At 37.5% G+C, this 21505-nt stretch overlaps 1 protein-coding gene across 5 annotated transcripts in view; it reads left to right on the top strand.

The window, feature by feature from the left end:
* GRIP1 (glutamate receptor interacting protein 1) overlaps window positions 1–21505 on the top strand; it is a 210344-nt gene that overhangs the window by 106745 nt on the left and 82094 nt on the right. For all 5 annotated transcript variants that reach the window (XM_041465593.1, XM_041465592.1, XM_041465595.1 and 2 more), the window contains exon 2: window positions 4102–4182. In XM_041465593.1, coding sequence (XP_041321527.1) covers window positions 4102–4182 — 81 coding nt within the window. The remainder of the gene's footprint in view (window positions 1–4101; window positions 4183–21505) is intronic.

The following is a 21505-nucleotide window of genomic DNA, read 5'->3' as shown; positions in this document are numbered from 1 at the left end:
AATGAATCATTCAGTTACAGGATAGAGATGCCATCAGGTTAAAAATAGGAAGGAAAGTGCAAAAAAAGCTGTTTATCTACCACACAAGCAAAAGGCAATAAACCTACAGTAATAGCTGTAAGCAGTAGGACTTGCCTGTCCACTTGAATATTATCTTTGTAGTATTTAATAGTATACAGGGCTTTGAAAGGATGGTGTGTAAGTGCCTGTTACTGGTATTCAGGACTGTTTCATGAGGACAAGTAAAAGGAGAAGACAAAAATGTAATTTTGTTTTGCTGGTTAAGAATCCAAATAATCTGCAAGGTGTCACCTCTGAGATTATCACTTGTGTTCTGCCAAGAAGGAATGAATTAACATAGTGTACATCTTTCACTATTGCACATTTACAGCTGTAAGAAACATGCAAAGTATGAATTTGGTGGAAATGACCCCTGCCTCTTAACAGCGTAGGAGGGTCGGTTTCCTGTAGGCACTGAGTGAAGAGATCTGCTGGCACAGCCGACACCTTTGTGCGACCTACTGACGAGCTGAAATCGTTTACTCTAAGTTGTCTGATTTTTTAGCCAGAGGGAATTATGAGAGGAAAAAAAGCCAGCAGTGTATCAAAAGCAGCTGCACAAGTGGATGGGTGTAGCTAAGCTGGTAGGGAATGTGGCCACCTGTGGAGCATTCCTTCAGAAGCAGACTAGAGTCCATGCAGAGTGGCAGGGTTTGCAGCTGTGTGTCCAGGGGAAGGCATTGCTGTGCTTTGGGCGATGCAGTTTGGCCTGTGAGTTCCTTATGGACTGTGGCTCACTGCCTGCTGATGATATGCTACTTCTAGGGGTGTAAATAGGTGAGATTTATGTTTCTGAATCTAGCCTGTTTCTCCCTCTTCTTTGTATGTGTGGTGTCTTAAAATACATCACAGTTTTTCCTGATACTGAGTTATTATCTCCTGTCTGGGGGCAGGGAATGCTTCATATCCTTTTGCCCCTTTGCTTTTTCTGTGTGTTGGCTTGCTGAATTGAGTTTCATCTCCAAGTCTCTCATTGCTGGTAATACAAAACTCTCCTACAAATCCCCCTAGGCAGTGCTGTCATAAGACATTTTTGCATTTTTAAGACACTCCCTGCTAACTACAGAGTGGATAAAAGCATAAAGAAATTTTAATTTGATGATAAATTCTTGTGGCTGCTCATGCAACTTTGTTAGTACGTACAAACAGATTTTTTCATTTGGGGCACCATGAATGGTGTCTGACATTTCAGGGCTCTCAGGACTTCCTTGTCTCTCTGGCTTCTTTAGGGTGACATGTATTTCTGCATTTGTCTGATCTTTATTTTGCTCTTTCCTGTCTCAGTTAAGCATCTCAGTAAGACTCAATAGGAACTCTTTGTACAGTTGGTTGTGTTTGTTGTCCTTTGCTTCTTGGCGTCCTTCATACCTATTTCTAGTTATGTTTCAGTCTGATTTTACTGTTAAAAGGGCGTTGGAAGAAAATTCTTTCCAGTCCTGAGAGCAGCTTACAAGTCCATTGTTCTTTCCCAATAATAATAGGGTATATTTTGCATTTATGGGGTTTCAGAAGTTTATGAAGAAACTTTTTGGACCCTTTGTTTTGCTACCAGAATCTGTGAGCTGATTAAGAAATGTAATGCAATTTCATGCCTACAGTACCCACCCCATATAAACTTTCAGGTATAATAGGCTTCAATTAAAATACTAGCTTACTCACCTGTGTAGTCTTAGTTACTTTCACATCTACCAGTTATTATGTAGAAAACATTTTTGCTCGGGCTCCCTAGTAAGTATTTGAATGTGCAGTCCCCTCCTCTCATTGGTGATGTTAACCAGAAAGATTTGCAGACGACTTCTGTGTTCTGAACTCAGAATAACCACAGGTACTCCTAGTCCAGTGCAATATTGGGAAAATCATCCACCATGAGAGTGGAGATTTACTCATTAGCTCCATGGCAAAGATTCAGTGGAAAAAGTCTAGTAGTGAAAATTCTTCTTTCCTTTTTTCCTCTCCCTCAATCTGATGACAATAATTTGCATGTAAGAAGTCTGACTTGGAAAGGACTGTTTTGTTCTGTAAATAGATTTTTCCTAGGTAGAGCATACAGTCAAATAGAGCCCAGAAGTCATCACTATCCATCAGTTATAGAGAAATTGTATTGTTTCCTGCCCACTTTTTAATAGAAAAATGTGTGTGACTCACACTATCTGCTGTCATGTTCAGCAGCTGCAACTAAGTAGTAATGGATAGGACATTTAAGTCACATGTTCGCTTTCTTTGTCTTCAGCCTTGAGTTCAAGCTCAGTAGTGCTTCTGCTGTGAAAAGAAAAAATATAAATGCTACTTCTTTCAGAAGCTTTAGTTCAGTCTTACTATATTTTTTTTTCTTTAATGAGGGGGCATATATTCTACATATGCAATAATATTAGCTTATCAACTTACCTCAAATGGAAGGATAAGGCTTTACATATCTTTTTCTTAAATTACGTACCTAGATCCATGTTAATATTTTTTCCATGCTTCTCTATTTCCTGTATCTGGCAGCTTTATTTTCCTGGTGTTTGTACTAGCGTGTAGCATAATCAAGCCTGTTAATCTTCCACTTGTAACACTGTAGTCCTAAAACAATTGCAGTTCAGTTTACTGTAGAAAACACAATTATATTGGCTGTTGTGCTATTTTACCAATACATGTTCTTCACTAGTTGCTGTATTTTCATCAAGGTTCGTGGCTATAAGTAATTATTTTGCCTTTTCCTTTTTTTTTCCTTTTTAACTAATTTAAGCTTTTTGTTGTTGCAACTGCCTAATGGTAGCAGACTTCATTACAGAAGTTCTGGTTCTAAAGGATAACCAGCTCTTTCAGTCACTTCTTTGAGACCTGATTTTAAATTAAATTATGCTAACCAAACCCTTATCTCACTGGTATAAAAACGGACTGCTGTCTTTGATGCAAGTTTCTAAAGGAGTTTGAGACCTCACCAGATGTAAAGAGTGCAATCAGCAAAGAAGGATTATACTGTCAAGAGTGTCAGCTGAAAAGATGGTCCTCCAGAAAAAGTTTATATGGGTCTGTTTGATCTGAGGATGCTATAACAGATAATGTAGTCTTTGATTCCTCTACTCATTGATCAGTATTTAAGCATGTATTCATGCACATGCTATAAATGCATCAGTCATTTGCAATCTGAAGGAAAATATGCAAACAGAAAGATTTGTGACACTTCAAAGTCTTTGAGCACTCAATTAAAGGGAGGGCAAGGCAGAAGCCTGATTTCTTCTGAGTCTTCTTTTGATTGAAATGATAAAATGCATATACTATTTCTTCTTTTATTCACATTTCTTTCCTGCACTTATAGCTTGTCCTTTTCAAAGCTACAATATAGTTGATTTTTTTCCTTACCATCATTCTGCTCTTAAGAGGGATGTAGAAGTGACTCACTTTTCTGCCTAATGCTGTCTCTAATTGGTGACTCATCTGCTCATCCCACTATTAGTGGTCTTTTATACACTGAAGTTGATCAGTAGGTGTTCCACATAGCTTCCTATTTAGACAGGTACAGTGCTGTTCTTGAGGCACAAATGTGCCTAGCCTGTTTGGCAACAGCTTTCTGATGTTTTCCCCAGTCAGTTATTACAAAGGAAAAGGAATCACCCACTGACAGATCCTAAAGGAAAAGGAGTGCATCTTCCCAGACAGAATATTCAAAAGCTTCTGGAAGCCTTTTACGCCTGAGCAGGGACAGTGCCTCTGCCATTCAAGTCTTTGACACACGAAGCTTCTAAACACGAGAAAAGGACAATTTCTATCACTATATTAAACCTGAAAAAGCCTTTGTATATCAGGCCTGTCATCAATATGTGTTACCTCCAATCTGACTTTTGGCACATCCTTTTCAGCTCTCCTATTCAGAGCCTTTGTCATTGAGCCTAAACATGACACTGAGCATTGACTCAGCATTTAGAAATACCCATCTTCATCTGGCTCACAGCATCTCTTGCGATCTGCTCTGCTAGTTCATACAGTATCTGGATAAAAAAATGTTGGATTTAACATTATATTTAACAGTAACTGGAGGTGTTGCTTGTTTCTGTTTAGATGAGAGTCCTTACACAAAATCTGCAAACCAGGCAAAGGCACCTGATGGAGCACTGTCTGTGAGGAGACAGAGTATTCCAGGTAAGACTTGCTTTGCTTTTTGTAACACCTAACTTGTTTTTGAACAGCAAGGTAATACTAATCAAAATTCAACTAGTTATAAAAAGCAAATGTATTACAGTTGCTATCAAGCAACTTTATAAGGAAAGTTCCAAGAGAGCTGTAAGAAGTTCCCACAGTTAGGTTGCCTCAAGCTTTTGCTGTGAAGAATATCCCCATATCTCTGTCTTTCGCAGCCGATTTGAGACACTGAGCATAATCACCTTTTCATCAGAGGCTCATATATTTTCAGACCCTCTGAAATCTGTTCTTTGCTATCTGGTTTCGATACTAGAGGGAGATTAGCTCATATTTTCCACTACTCATCAGCCAGGCTCAGAAATCTAACAGAGAAACACTCTGCCAGAGTTCTTGTCTTCATGTGATTTTCTGCCACATGCAGAAATGCTTGTCCATCCTTGTCTTTTATGTCATTGCATCGCACAAAGCTGGACCATTAGATCAATGGTTAGTTAAAGTGATCTTTACACCTGTGTCTCTTCTAATGACTTCAGACAAGTCTGATATACGTACAAGTTTGACATACATATTATGCAGCAATCTAAAGGGATTTTCACCTCAAGTAGTATTTAGAGACCTTTTAATGAAAACAAATGAATGCTGACCTAGGGTGCACTCAGGTGGAATTACTGATGTTACTGTTCTCACCTCAAGCACAGTAACCTCTGACTCGAAAGGAAGATGCATTGTAATAGAAATCAGCAGATGTGAGGTCATGTCACCCACCCTCTAATGGTTAATATTGCCTGTGCTAAGTGGCTTTGTTATTGAACAAAGACACACAGCCCACAGAGAGTCTGTGGATGGAGGATGGAGCTCAGACCTTGCCACTGCTAGGCTCAGATTTCATCCCAACAGCTGTAGTGAACAGCCAAAGGACATTTTGTAGATGCTTTGTGTGCATGTTTCTATGTTTCTATGCATGAGAGAGAGCAAGCTGCCTTATTTAGTATTACTTATAATGAACATTCGTGTTCATTCTTGAAAACACCATAGGGATTTAAAAATTGTTATTTTTATGGTAGAATCATAAAGATCATAACCATTGTGAAAAGACACAAGTACAGCATCCAGTGTGGAGTTATTCTTCTAAGAAAATATTTAATTATACAAACATCAACCAGGTCTTTTTTATACAAGTCAATACAAATTGATATTCATTGTTCTTCAGAGTGAATGAAGACCTCCATATGGTGCTTTTCAGGTAATGCTGTAGCTCATAGGTCAGTAATATTTATGGCCTTGAAAGTATTCAACCTTTTGGGTTTTTTTGCTGTGATCTTAGTTGTTATCATTTATAGTGTCATTACTGTATTTATAAAACACTTAAGGTAAGGTCTGAGAACAGGCTGAAGTTTGTGGTTTCACATAACATTTTGAGGACTCCTGATAATTTTTGCTTGTGTTCTTTAAAGAGAAAGCTTGATGAAAATGTACTGGTACAATTTTTCTTCAGAGTATCTGATAAGATTAGGAATTTCAAGTGTAGAGTAATAGTTATCATGACTAATTACCATTTATTTTGATTTTTTTTACAATTTTTATGCACATTCTGGAGTTTTTGACAGCATTGCGGATAAACTTTTACTCTGTGCTTTGCATAAGTCACAGTTAATTCAGGGAGATAATACAAGTGTTTGGTGAGATGTGCTTTGCTGTATTCCAGGTGTTCTGAAAACAGCTGATCTATGCTTATGTATATTCTTCAGCTTTTAATATAGTGATGACATTTATCTGAATGCCTTGTTCCATCTCTAGACCTTAGGACCTCCAAAGAATAAATGAGATTGAGCTGGTTGGATATTTTAAAAATTATATTTAAAATTATTCATACCTTAGCAAATTCTCATTGTAACACAATGGATATTGTGGGTTTAGATACACAAAAGGCATTGCAAAACTAAGCATTATTTTGAGAATTAACTTGAACATTTAGGAGTTGACTGAAGTTTCTGAAAATAACCTATAAACGTTTACATCACTTGACACCATGTTTTGTATGTGAGGTAGCACCTTGTGAATAGCTTCTATTCTTGCTTCTGTGTGAGCATTTTATTCACATTATGGATGAGGCTGGGCAGAGGTACAGAAGCATCCCAGCTAGCCAGCTTTATTTGGCAGTAGGAGGTTCACTATTAACTAGTAGCATTAATTAGTACAAGACCAGAAGCAGAACAGCTGCTTTTGCTTGGGAGCAGGATCACCCTTCTGACATTATGTAGGTCAGCTCCAAATAGCTTTTGAGTTGGAAGGTGTGGTGCAGTGAACCCAGTAAATTCTGCTGGACCTGGGTGGGAACATGTCAGCTGGAGTTACTGTCAGTAATCCTTACATGGAGATTTTATCCTATATGGAAAGCATTCATTTCTATTCCCCCAGATGGTATGCCTGATAACACATCACATTTATGAACTGCTAGTTTTTCAAGCTTGAAGCATGGGAGTACCTTTGACAGTACAGCTGTCTATTCCACTTGATGCTCTGTCAGTCCTAAGACATGGACAGCAGATGTTCTATTCCCAAGGAATGCTCTGCCTGTTGAATTAGGCAAGGGAAAACTTCTGGCTTTTAGCTAGATAAATGATTGTATGCAGAGTTTTGCACAGGTTTGGACAGTCTGTGAAAAAAAATACTAGTGAAAATACACAGAATGTGAGGTGTAAATCTTCCAGCTTGGTAATGGGATCGTGGCATCTCCCTGTGTCTGGTGAAAGTTCCTTCTCATGACATTTGAATTCACTTTAAAGGGTTTCACTGTTCCATCCTTTTGGCAGCTATCAAAAAGGCGAGCTTTTGTTGCTGCGAGGCCTGAAACTGCTATACCAGCTGCAAACCTCTGGAGGTGGGCTTTACCCTTCCATGTGAAACTGTATTGAAAGAGCAGTATTGATGAGCACTGACTGAGTGCACAGAGAAGTAATGTAATTCTGTAGAGGTTACATGGAGCTCAGGCTTGGTTTATTTTACAGGAAAAAATGTTGAAATAATCATTTTATAATTAAAGTCAAATGAGCACATACTGTGAGATCAGTGCACTGAGTTTAATTTCTTTCATCCCCAGAAGGAAGGAATGGATTAAGCATCTCCCTGGAGCAGAACCTGCTTATTTGGGATGCAGAATGCATAATTCATGTGATGAGACTACATGTCATATTTACCATGTCTTCACATGGTGCAAAATCAAAAAGCAACAGATCCTTTCAAAGGGATTTACAGAATTGCTGAAATAATAGTTAATTAAAATTATATGCATTAATGTAATGCAGTTTGAAACATGGACGTTATTTTGCATATGTGTAGGTGTTTAGGTACAGTTATATATACATGATTGTTTGAAACGTTACGTAGCTTCACAGTCAGAATTTCTTAACTTAAAAGTAAGACTTGAGGTAATGCTAGCATGAGAAGCAGCTTGCAGTCAGAAACAAACAGATTTTCCCCTCTAAATTGTTAAATTTAGACTGTCAAGCAGAATATAATGAACCCTTATTGCTACCGTGTCCTTAAGGAAGCCAAGGAGCGAGTATGTTGTGCTCAGGTTCCAAGCTCCACTGGAGAAACTGTCAGGACTAGTGTTAAGGCACATCAATGAAAACAATGTGTTTCAGAAGTCGTGGGTTAGACTGTTCCCTCACGATCATAGATGCAGTTAAAAACAACTGTAATTTAAAATTAAGGTATTTGATAGGCAGCCTCTTGAATCCCTAGGTTTAGATGGACATAGTTCCCTTGAGTTCTGGGCTGAGCTTTCCTGATTTGCCAAGGGTCCAAGCAGTGCCCAGCCAAGGGAAGTGTTGGCTCAGTAGCAGGTGAGCCAAAAGTGTCATTCCTGGGATTGCTTATTCCTGCAGGAGCTTTAAAAAGCACATCAACTATTCCTGTGGCACTGATACAATCTCAAGGGCTGATGGCACTGTTAAAGAGGCACTTTGAAGTCAAGGAGACCTTAACATTTAGTTCAAGATAAGCATGTTCCTGTGCTGTCCTGAATATGGACAGGCTGAATAGCTGTTCCCATGATTTCCAAACTAAAATCCAATGCCCTCTTATCTGTTTTAACAGCTTAGGTAGATCAGTCAACTGTAATGATGTGCAGACTGTTCATTTTATACATCTATTTCTTTGTTTTCAATTCACTTACTGAAAACTGGGAGCATGGAAGGGAACAAAGTGACCTGACACAAGAATAAAAATTATTGCTTTGTGAACTGAGAATAAGACACCATAAATTTAAGACTGATTAAAATATTTCATGGAATCTGCAAAAAAAGTTTCATTTTGCTTTTAGTCCATATTTTTATTGAGTCTTAAAACTTACCATTACTCAAAAAAAAAAAAAAGTAAAAAACACCACAGTTTTTTTGAGGTGAAATGTTTCAGCTTCTCAGTGTTTCATTTTTGTTGTTTTTTTTTTTTTTTTTTTTTTGGGAAAAGTGAATCTGTGCTCAATCTAGTTGGCATTACATTTTTAAAAAATTAGAAATCCATGCTTCTGTCTACTGACCTAGACATGTGCACTGTCTCAGACTTCTGTCTCATTGTCTGAAGTAGTCAAGGGCTCAGAAGAGCTGTAGTGTGAACTATTCACTGGGAGAGCTATTTGAATCAATTGTGAATTCTGAGATTTTGTTTGGCTTAGGACGATTGCAGTTGTGAGCTGTGTCTTTCCTAAGTAAATTCTTGTTCAAGAAACGGGCACCAAATAACAAAGAGTAGAGGAAATATTTCCTCAAAGAGAGGAGTTTTCCTGTTGTCTGGGACAGAAGAGTAACACAGCTGCCTGCCTTCTGCTCACCACACCTAGCAGAAAGCCCTTGAAGTCTGGTCCTCACCGTGTTGTCCAAGCCACTGTTGTTTCACCTGCCATGTAACCCTTGTGCTCCAGCTCTGCCTGCCTCTGGGACCCACAGGAGCCTTCCCAAGTCTCATTCCAGCCACTTTCTACTCCACAGTGATAGCTAATCTGCTGAACAAGCAAATTATCTGCATTTATGGAGTGAGTGCATGCAAACCTTTGCAGAGGCAAACAGGAAAAGACCAAACCTAGATGTTTAAATAATTCTTTTGAGGTTTTCTCCAACAACAGGAGCCTCTTTTCCTCTCTAATCAGTTTTTTTTAAATAATTATTTGTCATTTGCAAGTTTTGTACATGGCTGCAGGGAGGTACTAACAGGTCAGTTATTAAAATAGGTCACTGTGCTCTGAAGGAAAATTGTGAAGACTTTAAAGTCTGAAATTAAAGCAACTAGATCTTTCAGTTCCTTTGTACATGTGTAAAACTGCACTTTCTTTCCACACTACCTGATTCTTTGAAGCATGCTGTAATACAGGTTTTGTATTTCTGAGCAGTGTTTGATCTCAGAAGCAAGGGTAGCCATCCAACTGGAGGGAAAATAGAGTGAATGTACAGCCCTGAGCACATCCTCTGCAGTGGCGCAAGATCTGGAATTGCAGTTAGTAGATGGTTTCCAGCCTTGTTTGGGGGGAGCTTGGTAACAGGATTTTAATGCAAAAATAAAATGTTAAACAAACATAATTTTAGGGTAGGCTGAATTTTGAACTGCTTAGCTAGAAGGGAGCACATGCAAATCAAAGAAGCTTAAAATGCCTTGAAAAGATAATATTTACAGAGCTGATACTAAAAAAGTAATTGCTGTGTGATGTAGTGTCCTCAATAATTGCTTAGGACACAAAATATTCCTAAGAGAAGCTATGAAATACTAAATTATTGTAATAAAACCAATAATTAACATCCTGGGAATTTTCAGGCTCTGTAATATTTAAATACACAATGTAAATGTCATTAGAAAGCAGTAAGGCAGTTTTCATCTGGTCCTTGGCTCTGAACACATAGAGGAGCTATTTACAAAAATACAGAGGTATGCCTTTTTTTCCCCCTCTCTGGCCCACGGCCCGCTGTGCAGCAAATGCTCATATTCTGTCTCAAGCTGCATCAAATCTGGCTTTCCTGAGGGGTTTGTCTACTACCCACAGCCGATGAACTCAAATGTAGGTCAGGTGGAAGCTGAAGAATTTTAAAGACCCTTCTTCTTTCTTCACTATGATTCTTGGGCTTTTGTACGTCTGGAAATGTCTGTTTAAATATCTGTTTAAATATACTGTCTGTTTAAATCTGTTTAAATATACTATCAGAAAATTACTATCAGCAAGCAGAGGTTGTGAAGAAACAAGAAAGTAATTAAATTTATATATATCTGTATATGTGTGTATATATATAAAAAACCCAAAAATTCCAGGATCCAGTCTAAATTAAAGCCAGAACATGTGATCCAGTTATGATGTCACTGAGTTGCCAATATAGAATTGTATTAACTGGATTTAAGATCATCTGTGCTGTGCCTCAATTTAAATGAGGAAAAGTTCTGTACTGCATAGATGGAGTGCATTAATTTTCTGTTGCAAGATAATCTCAGAAGAAAAGTGAGAAATCTGGAAAGTAAGATGGGGAGATAAAAGGGTTTCTAAAAAAAAAATCCACATTGATTGAAAAAAAAATTCGACTTTTGAAGTGATCCTGGGATCTAAGTTCCATTAAGTGACACTGCTCGGGAGGGAGATGGCTCCCAGGTTATTCCTGTAGCTCAGCTCTTAACATCTGTGCCAGGTTCCCAGGGACTGACAGATGTGACAGACGGATGATGCATCCCTGGGGGTACGTGTTTACCTGTGTGCAAACACTGCTCCAGAGCCAGTTTTGTTTTCCATGGTGGTTAATATGGCATTGGCAAGACAGTGAGTGTTCAAAAGCAGCTGTTCTCATGCCACGGTTAACTTGGTCCAATTCCTTCAGGCTCCTCTGCTGAGTAAAACTGCAGGAGATTTAAACGATCCCTTTTTTTTGACAGAGTGCTCCTAACATCAGCAGATCTCCTTGCATCATTTGCTACAGTGCAGCCACCTTCGCAAGCAATGTTGCCTGACTTGTGCAGTCCTCAGTCATTTTTTTCATCCTTTTCAAAAGAAACCTGCCTTGCCTTTAACTTCAGCTTCCCTCAGATTTCAGAAGCACTCTGATGTCACAGATGCAGCACTGTGTTACCTAATCCTTCATCCCCCATCAAAATGTGAAATAGTCTTCATTGGCTAACTGGTTTTGCAGAGTAAGAGCATGATCTGCCTGAGAAAACCTGTCAAAATCATCCCCAACCTTTTTCATAGTTCTCATGGTGATAAAAAAGAATGCATTGCAGAAATAAGACTTGAAAATAAAACGTGTATCAGTAAAAGCTGGGTTAGGAAATTCAAATATGTGTCTACAAAAGCACTTTTTTCCCTCAATTTGCATTTTTCTCATAGACACTTACTTTTACTATGTACTTTTAAAAATCAGCACAAAATGCCACTGAAGAGATTTTAAGCATTTAGAAATCCATTAGCTGTAACCTCTGCAGTCACAGTTATTATGGTAACGATCTTGGGTGATTTCCGAGCAGAAGCAAACGTTCTGACCTGTGAAATGCAGATCACAGGCTAGTAAGCTTTTCTGCACTTGAGGTGTTTATTATATCTGCAAAGTCATTTGCTGATTTTCATGTTTGATGAGAGGCTCCAGTTGCTGTATCATTTACAGGCTTCCCTGTGTGTTTGTTTAACCTGCTGGAGGTTTACCAAATGGTCTGTGAAGCAGCTGCAGAGCTATATGTCTTTTCCTTCCCACTGACATTGAAAATTTCTGAATTTGCTTTCACATGTTTATTCCTGAAGATTTCTTTCTTGTCCTTCCTCCTTTTCATCAAAATAACTTTGTTGGAAGGACTTCATATGTCATTCATGTTTCATACACAGATAAACACAAAAGAAATTTGTCTCTTGTAGAAAATTGACAAAGGTCACTGAGTTGTTACCTAATTGAGATTGCTGATGATTTATTTATACATATTCTTTACAGGTCTGCTACATGCTGGTGTTTTTCAATACTAAAAAGGATTAGAATAGAGGACAGTCTCATTTGACTCCTTTTACCATGAAGGAGAAAATGTATTAAGAGCAGTACTGTGCACAAGGAACGTGCACTTTTTCAAATACCCAACTGATTCAAGGTCTGAAAATTTACCTGACTTGAAATGATTTTTGCTATTCACACAGCCAGGAGCAGGTTTTACTGCTGATGGTACCAAACACCTTCATTCATGCATATTTGGATTTAATTTCATATAGTTTTGCCAACCTTCAGCCTTTGAAATAAAATGTATTAATGTATTGCAGCTGCATTTTTTTTCCCAGAAAAATCAGTTTAGCTATATGTAGCACAGGATGATATACCATATATCATCTATAACATCATTAAAAAAACTGTCTCAGCAGTTTAGCTCTTGCATCCACATTTTGGGGCAGGGATGGGCAGTTCTGAGCAAATTGTTATGTACGTAGCAAATGTGCTCGCAGTGTGTACATGTGCATGTACTCCTCTGGCCATTTGCTAGTTTGAAGCACTAATCCCTAGCACCTGCCTTCCAGTTGTGGTGATACCACAGGATTTTTCAGTGGAGCTTAGAACCTGAAAATAGGCTAGGAAGCATCAGTGCATCTCCTGAGGTTGGGGGTCCCATCTTCCAGGACAATTGTTTTCCTGCACAATTCTGGCATTCTCTCTAAGCTCCACAAAGGGAAATTGCCCTTGTGATGGTTGGTTTTGTTCATTTTTACCAGTGTTGGTGATGTCTGTTGAAACATTTATTCTCCTTTAAAGGTTTCAGTTAGAAGAGGAAGCATGGTGTAGTGGACATGTGAGGAGACGGAAACAAGGAGAAAAAGAAAGATGGTCAAGACTAGGTTTGAAATAGCAGCATGGAGACAGTCTCTGAAAGGGACACTGGACTAGGTGGGAGCATGGAAAGAGGGAGGAATACCATATGCTCTTAAAAGGTCATGGAAGGAGGTGCCAAGCAGAGGGAGATTTGTAACGCTGGGATTGTGCAACTGATTGTGGTCCTTCCTGGCTGAGCATAAAACTTGCCATTCCAAACAGCACTGCTGTCTACAAGAAGTTGTAAAACTTTTTGAAACCGGACTGACTGTCCCTTGTGGAATACAGCAACCTATTACAGCTACTAGAGGTTCTTCTGGGTAACAGAAGCTAAAATTGAGTATTAACCTCTTAAAAAATGACTGCATTTTCAGAGGATAGCACAGCTGGGCTTTCTTTGGGCAAGAAAAGGGGGTGTCTTCAGAAAAATTGATAGTACATGAGAAGAAGATTCAGAAGGAATGCTCACTCTGTTCAGAAGTAAGGAAATGTATTAAAAAATTTTCATGCAATATATTTTTCTCTGAGTGGAAATCTATTTAAACATTCTTTTCTGTACCGCTTTCAGTCCAGTATTGGAGGAAGAATGTGTATTCAACAGCAAAAATTATTTCTACACCATTATGTTGAGATACTCATGGATCCAGTATCTCTAGAGAGGAAGAGCAAGCAATAAATCTGTGTGTACAGAACTGTATCAGTGCATTCAGAAGAGACGGAATAAGTTAATTGCCAAGTGCTCCATATGTAAATATTCAAAAGACTGAGAAGCATTGTACTCTCTAATGTGACACTACTGGATGTCAAGGAACTGTGGCAGGACCAGACTGGGCAAAGTAGGCTGGCTCTCATGCTGTCCCTAAACCTCATTTTCTTTCTTTCCAAGATGGAGCAGGATTAGATGAGGTGTTGATCTGACTCAGGAGAGCATTGCTTTCTTTCAAAAGTCTTGTGTTGCACAAATCTGTAGACAGAAGCATATGACTAGCAAACAAAATCTGGGCTTGTTCTTTTAAGGTCTGGAAAGTTTGCTCATCTGAGAAGTTTGGGATAATTTTTTTAATAATTTGCCTGCTTGAGTCTTTTTGCACTTAATAATTTCTTTTTATCTTACAGTTATAGATAATTAACTTGATGGTTTTAATGTTCCTAATATAATTTCTAATACCTCTTTAAAGGACTTAATGCATGATTTCCATCTGTTCAGGGTTTTTTAAATATATCTTTCAGTTTCTTCAGTGATTATCATTTCAGGGCATGAAAATAGCAAGGAAATAATATGCCATCCAGAAAGATAACACCAAAATATGCTACCCCAGATCTGGATAGTATTGCCTCTTCTTTTCAACTGTATCAGTGGATCAAAGCTGCTCATTCTCACTCTACAGCCTGATTTATACACAAAAATCTTAAATTATTTTTTGTTGCTATAAAATTCTATGTCCATTTTGCCAGTATGAAATGGGTCAAAGTATTTTGTATGGAGGATGGAGAAGAGGTTTCGTTGCTTGTTTGCCTTATAGCATTTTCATGCTTTCCATTCATTTCTTACACTCAAAAGAGAAAAGAGATTATTGTGCTCATGTGTCTTCCACATCACATCCATGGTACATGGGGCAGACAGAGATGTAATGGCATGCTTCATAGTGTAGAATAAAAGAAGTTTGGTTTGTGCAGCATCTGGAAGACAAGAAGTTTATTATAACAAGTGCAAACTAGCTTTTGTTTCCTTGATATTTAAAAGTGCAGTGGTAAGAACAAAAGTCTTGTCTGTTCGAGTTTCAGTGTATTTGTTGTGAATTTCTGGGGCCAAAAGAGGTATTTTGTCTGTCCTATCTAATCTTACAGCTTCCTGGAATTTGTATATCAACTTGTATTTGAATTAAATTTTAGAAGGACATTCAATCTATTCAAAACCCATCACAACCTTTTGTGGTTAGACTCACTGCATTTATTTTTAGCATAGCAGGTTCAGCTTCACCTCATTTATAAGAAAGAGTTGTTTTTCATCAAAATTCACCTCATCCTTTATAGGCACTTCACTATGAAATCACCATTTAATCTTCCCTTGGTTAAAATAATCAAGTTGTGCTTCAGGGGTCTTTCCTCCCAGGCATTTTCCTTTAACTATTGTGAAAACTCTTTCATTGCTTTCCTGTCCTCTCTTTTGTTACTAATAATCTTGGAGAATTGTGTCAGAAGAAGGAGAAAAAGCATCTGAGTGACAGTCACTACTCCACTGACACAAGAAGGTGTACTAAGTACTGTTGTGTTAAACTGTCTTCTTTATATATTCATGGTTTGTATTAGTGATTCTGGCCAGTGAGAGGTTTGATCACCTGGGAGAGTTTCCAAATAACTTTTTGGCAACTTCAATTTTGTAATTAATTTACTGGGCACCTGTTGGGGTTCTTTATATATAGGTGCACACATCCATTCACATCTTTTATATTGGTAGAGTAAGGTACTTTTTTAAGTTTGTAGGTGATATACAGGCTAGGAGCATGCAGATAGTCTTTTTTATTTATTTATTGTCCCTGTCCAAATTGCAGATATCAGTCTCACTTTATGTCTGTGTAGTTTGGGGAATCCACTGATGTTACGTGAATAAACACATAAAGAAGGCTCTTCGGTAAAGTCTCCCTTATTACCAACCTGAAAAGAGTACAAGAAAGCAAAACAAGGAATATTTTAATAGGGGAAAATAGCAACAAGGCCAGAGACAGGAAATTTCATTGCTCTTATTCACAGAAAACATTGGTAGAAGGACACTGTGAATATCAGTCCGAGCAGGAACAAATGTCAGTCTTCAATGCTAATTGATTTTATTGGTGAAGCAAAACGAGCCCAGCTTAATAGTCAACTGTGAGACAAGATTCTGCCAAGACCTTCTTCCTATATTAGATGACACTGTGACCCTGAATACTTGTTGGATAAATGATATAGAAAATGAACATTGACCTTTGAGATACTAAAGACACAATGTCATGGACAAATGAGATATGTTAGAGCTGAATTTTAGATATCACTGCCAAATGATGAGTGATCATACCTGATAACACAACGTGACTCTTGAACCCCAAAATATTGCTTCTGTAGAGGAAAGTGAGAAGTAAAAATTAATAGAGGTTGTACAGGAAAATCACGCCATTATGCCAAGACTGCAACAAAATGGACCAAATCTATCAAGAATAAAAATGCTACAGTACAGTTAATAATTTCTAAATAACTTGTATTTAACGTACTCACATGGGACTAAAAGTGTTCTCTTTCAGAAAGATTTCCGATTTATTTCTGGAATTCAAAGTTTAGCAAATATATTTGAAAGTCATTACAAACTTGTAGCTACAAACCCAGGTGCCGAATAAGAAACTTTTGCAATTTTATGATAACAATGGTATGTAACTGATGAGGCTATTAAAAGCCAAGGACTTTTTCCTTAGCCACTAACAAAAGGTAATGGTGCAATAGAGAGCATATAGTGGTTGGGAACATCTATCCAATCTCAAAGCTTGACTTACTTAATCACACACCACAGAAAATAATGGGAAAGCTGTTTAAGTCAGTCTAGTTTAAGTGCTAGCCAATGAGGAAGATAGCTGGATATGATTATAATGTATGGTAAGATGTGCTTTTCATGGCCTGGTTAAGGGTATTGGGGAAATTGGACTATTTTTGACAAGTTGTAAATACATTTTATAGTCCCAGTTTTCTCTGTGTATAAAATTGGAGTAGAGACTAGAACATTTTATTTGCTGATCCACTGCAAATTTTAATATATCTACTACCCTATAAAATTATCATTGACCAGTAGTCAAAACATGGGAATCAGAAGATATCAGGGCATCATCTTTTTTCTAATGCATATATACTTAAAATTAAGCATTATAAACTCAAATCCATACCAAACAGTCTTATGAGATTGTAGCAGCTAACATTAAGCTGATTGTCTTCATCATAAGCTCTGGGTCTTCACTAAGGAAAATATTACGACCCACCTGTTGCAACCTTTGGTAAATCAAGAAGGGAAAGAAAAACTGGAGCGAAGGCTATCTTACAGACATTTTGTAAGACCACAGGGAGCAGAAGTTTGTTTATTTCAAAAACACCCCATATTGATTTATGTGGAGAGGAAAAAAATTTCAGACTGCACTTGTTTGTGTAACTTAGCAAAGTTTTATACCAACCTGGAACCATATGAAATGTAAAAATTCCATAACTTTTTGTCTAGGTCTGATTAGCAAATTTTACGCTCAATGATAGTGGAAGATCTCTGTGCTGAAGCCTTTGTATTGAGAAAGGCCTGCTAAGTTCCTTAAGGGATTTTTGTAAATTTAAAATAATTTAGAATTTAAATATTTTCTTTTAAAATGCTGCCAGTATATCCTTTAAAAGCAAAGGAGAAAAAAAAAAAAAAACAGAGACAAACACATCTTGTGAATTGTTTGCGTGGAGTCAGCAACCTGAAGAAGTGCTCTCATGCTCAGTTTTCTTCTGTTTAAGCACAGCCTTTATTAAGAGTCAGCTCTTTTTCACAGGCAATCACACTTTAAAAGAAGTATTTTCAACAAGCATGCTTTGAGTTGTGTTAGCAGTTTTCTCATTTGCATCCTAGTTGAGATTCTGTACATTGCACTTTGCTTGGAATGAAAGATGTCATTAAAGCCTACAGGCAGTACTATTTAGCTGAATCTTTGTCTGTTTCAGTCTATTTGAAGATTTTAGCTATTTCTTCAATCCATATAAACATTTTCCTGTCTGTTTTAACCTCTTGGTCACTGAAAGAAGAGAAGGACGTAGCAATAGACCCAACAGACAAGATGTGTTTTTGAAGTAGAGGTGAACCAGAATATACAGTTAGCAGGTCTTCATGTTTTTGGAGAGGAAGGTAAGTGTAACCTTTGTTCCTTTTCACCCAAAGTTTCTGGAGAATAAACGTTGAAAGAAAAAACAAAAAACTTTCCTGTGAAACTTACATCATGTTTTGAAGTTTGACAGAGGAAAGTCTTTTTCCTATACATAATAATGAGGCAGCTCTGGGATAATATAACCTCTTACGTTGATGTCACATTTAGATTTTTACAAAAACCTGCAAACACCTGCTTGAAGTGACCTGAAGAATGTGAAATGTTCCTCGTCTCACAGGCTAGTGTGTACAATGTCACTATGTGCTAATATGATGCCATCTCAGTTTCTGTGCTAATTTAATGGGATATGGTGACAATTTAGATAAAAAAAGAAATCACATAGGTAGATTCTTGCAGCTGGGTATTTTACTGTTTCACTGCAGTGATTTGTTCAGCAAGCTTGACTATCTAATAAGCTAGTTCATGCAAATGAAGGCATCTGTCTTCATCCCTCTTTGCCATTAGTTCATTATGCATACATTAAACTTCAGGGAATAAGCGCAGAGATTGATTAGATTGTTCCAGAACACAGGTTAGCAGCCCAGAAATGCCTGAATTATTCCTTTTCTTTTTCTCCCCTTTTTCCTCCCATGTTGGCACACTTCCTTTACAGGAATAGTAAATTCTTGTGGATCTTAAATGCTTATTGACATCTAAAGTCATAACTATTTCTGTGATTTGGTGTATTTTAATATAAGCCACTAGCTTATTTTACAGTTCATTAACCCTCCTTTTTCACTGGCTTTAACTGCATTTTTTTCTTCATCTTGAATATTGAGTAAGTTAATAATCTTTTTGACACAGGCACTTATTTTTTTTCTTATAAAAACTTAGTAAAAAAACAGTGCATCCTGTTTGTCAGGTTGCACATTAAATTGCCGCCTAAGCCATCCTTGTAACTTTAGATTGAAGCACGCAAAAAGAATGAGTCATTGACAGATCACTTTTTAAACCATTTGTAGCAATGCATTCATCCAGCCTGATTTTGAGCTACCATCTTCCAGAGGTCAGCATTTCTGGGTTGGGGTTTTCCACAAAGGTGAAGAGTAAGCAAACCGTAAAGATCTCAGCGGTCACTGAGCACAAAGGACAAAAGGTAAAATGTGTGAGAAGCGTTCACTCACATTTCCCATATTTCTCATTTTTGTCATCCATATCTCATTTTCTCAAGGGTAGCCTGATCTTCTACACAGAGACTTTGATAAACCCTTTTGTCATCTGTCAGCTGAGTCTCCTTCAATACTACCAAGCAGAAAGACAGGGTGTGCATGTCATCCAGGTGTATTTGTTCTACAGTCATATGACACCTAAAAACTTAAATATCTGTTCCTTAATCTGTGTACTACAAAAAGTTATGCAGTCCCATTCCTCCAAGTTTCAAGTACTTTAAAATTCACTACCCACTGTTTGAATACATGAATGATAGTTTTTCTAAAAAGGAGGACACCATTACTATATCCTTTTCTTATCCTTACTGCTTTGGTTTTGCAAATGACACTAATGATCTATCTTCATGTCACAAAAAGGAAAACCATTGTCTTGTGTTAACTAAAATGTTACATTATATAGCAACTATAGATCATAAGAGGCAATGCAAGGTATGTCAGGAAAAATACACGACAGCTCAAATGGAGAAATGTGATTTAATGACGCTATTGCTAAAATTTACCTGGTAGCAACAAGATGTTAAAACGTTGTGGCAAACCATGTCTTAAGTAGCAAAAACCTAAGCAGTTCAGACAGTTCTTAATCTAAAAGAGAAAAAAGATTAAGATATTATTTGATTGGAGGTCACAGTTCTGCATCAAAGGGATATCCTGAATGTAATAATGGTTTTCTATATTGAGATCTTTGTCTTGAAGGTTTGTCTACTCCCAAATCAGATAGACATTATCTACACATGTAGCAGAATTTTCATCACTTTCAAAGCTTTCAAAGTCACACTGGATATCTTTCTAAAAGGTAGTCTATAGGTGGAGATACCACCATATCAAGTTTCTCTGCTTGTCTCACTCAGGTGATGAGGGCAAGAATTGTTTTCAGTGGTTCTTTCCTGCTTTGAAATGCACAAATGCAATCAGTCCTGTAATCAATCCTGCCTGATCCATTTTGGTAACTGTAGAAAGCGGAGGAACTGCAACAGTTAGGCTGTGTTTTTGTGAGTAGTGACACATGAGTGTAAAGAAGCGCAAATTATCAAGAGTTTTCTTGGCGTTAATTTCTCATTAAAAAGAAATTAAGAGGAATTTGGAGGTGAATTCATCATAATTATGGGAAAAAGTTTTATAAATCTAAATTAGTGTCTAAGTTCTGTGCTGTTCTGCGCAGTAGGGTTTCTACTAGCAAAGGAGGGTTAATGAAGCCCTTATCCATTTCAGACAGAAATGTAGAAAAGACTAATGTCATGGGGCTCTATCCTTTCTTCATCACTATTGTCAACAGAGACAAGCTGAGCAGATCAGGGTTGCACTGCTGATTCACAAGCCATTCTTCAGTTTAAGATTTTGTTGCTTATTGCATGATCAAAATTTTCAAAAGGAGATACTTGTTTCATGTGGAAGATATAAATTTGAGATAACTATGGGCATAACCTTCAGCTCAAAAGTACCTTCTACTACCCATTCTACACCCAAGCTAACAATGATATGGTGTGGAAGCATGGAATTTTGAGCTCTGGAAAGCCCTGCAATATCTGCTGAAGAGGTGAAGGTTGAGACCATCAAGTGCTTCTTCACTGTTCTTGTTTTTACCTTCCAATGTCTTTGCTTCATAAAGCTCCACCTTGACAGTTTAGTGAGCTGCTCTGGATCCAACAGATGTTCAGGAATTTGACTGCCATCATAGATAATGAGGAAGCAAAAAAATGCTTGAACTTTCTGAAACATAGCAAGTCCTTCAAGGTGGAGGCACTATTCCACCTCAAGGTGGAACTAGTCCTCATCTGAAGATAAGGAAGTTGATGATTGCAGATTTTCAAGTGATCAGTGGATATTGTAGATACATGTAGGTTTTCTCTGAAAGAGAACCATTGATGAAAACACTAGAACTTCGCAGCTAGCTTAAGGAATAAATGTGCTTTTACTAGACTGCATCATTGAGCAAGTTCTAGTTTGCGCTGCATCTTTATTCCAACCCCACGGCAAGGTGGCATGTTAGGGATAATTTTTTTTTTTTTTTAGATAATAATACAAGAAAAGGTTTTGTTTTTGTGATTTAACTAAATCTGGATAGTCGTACAGTAATAAAGAATTAAAGCATTTATATTTATTGAAGCTAAATATTTTAATGTTTTATAATTTTTTTAAATAGTTTTTCCTCCAGTTGAATTTCTCTGCTCAGGGATTATAAATAGGGAATGATTGTGTTTAGTCTGATTTTTCCAATCCTTGATGTAAAGAAAAAAAGTTCAGAGAAAAGAATTCAGAAGTGTTCACTGACAGAAATTCCTAATAGACTCAGCTCTCAGAAGAATTAAATGCCATCATGTGAGTATTAAGATAACTCACATTGATCTCTTTGCACAATATCTGTCAAATTAATGTTGTGAATGATTTTAGGTGGATAGTACTTGGAATATTTGGGAGGATTTGGAGTATCGACATGTGTTCT

The sequence above is a fragment of the Pyrgilauda ruficollis genome, unplaced genomic scaffold, assembly GCF_017590135.1.
Source record: "Pyrgilauda ruficollis isolate IOZ18807 unplaced genomic scaffold, ASM1759013v1 scaffold19, whole genome shotgun sequence".
Lineage (NCBI taxonomy): Eukaryota > Metazoa > Chordata > Aves > Passeriformes > Passeridae > Pyrgilauda > Pyrgilauda ruficollis.
Note: the sequence above shows the minus strand (reverse complement) of the source record. Positions and strands in the feature narration are given on the sequence as shown.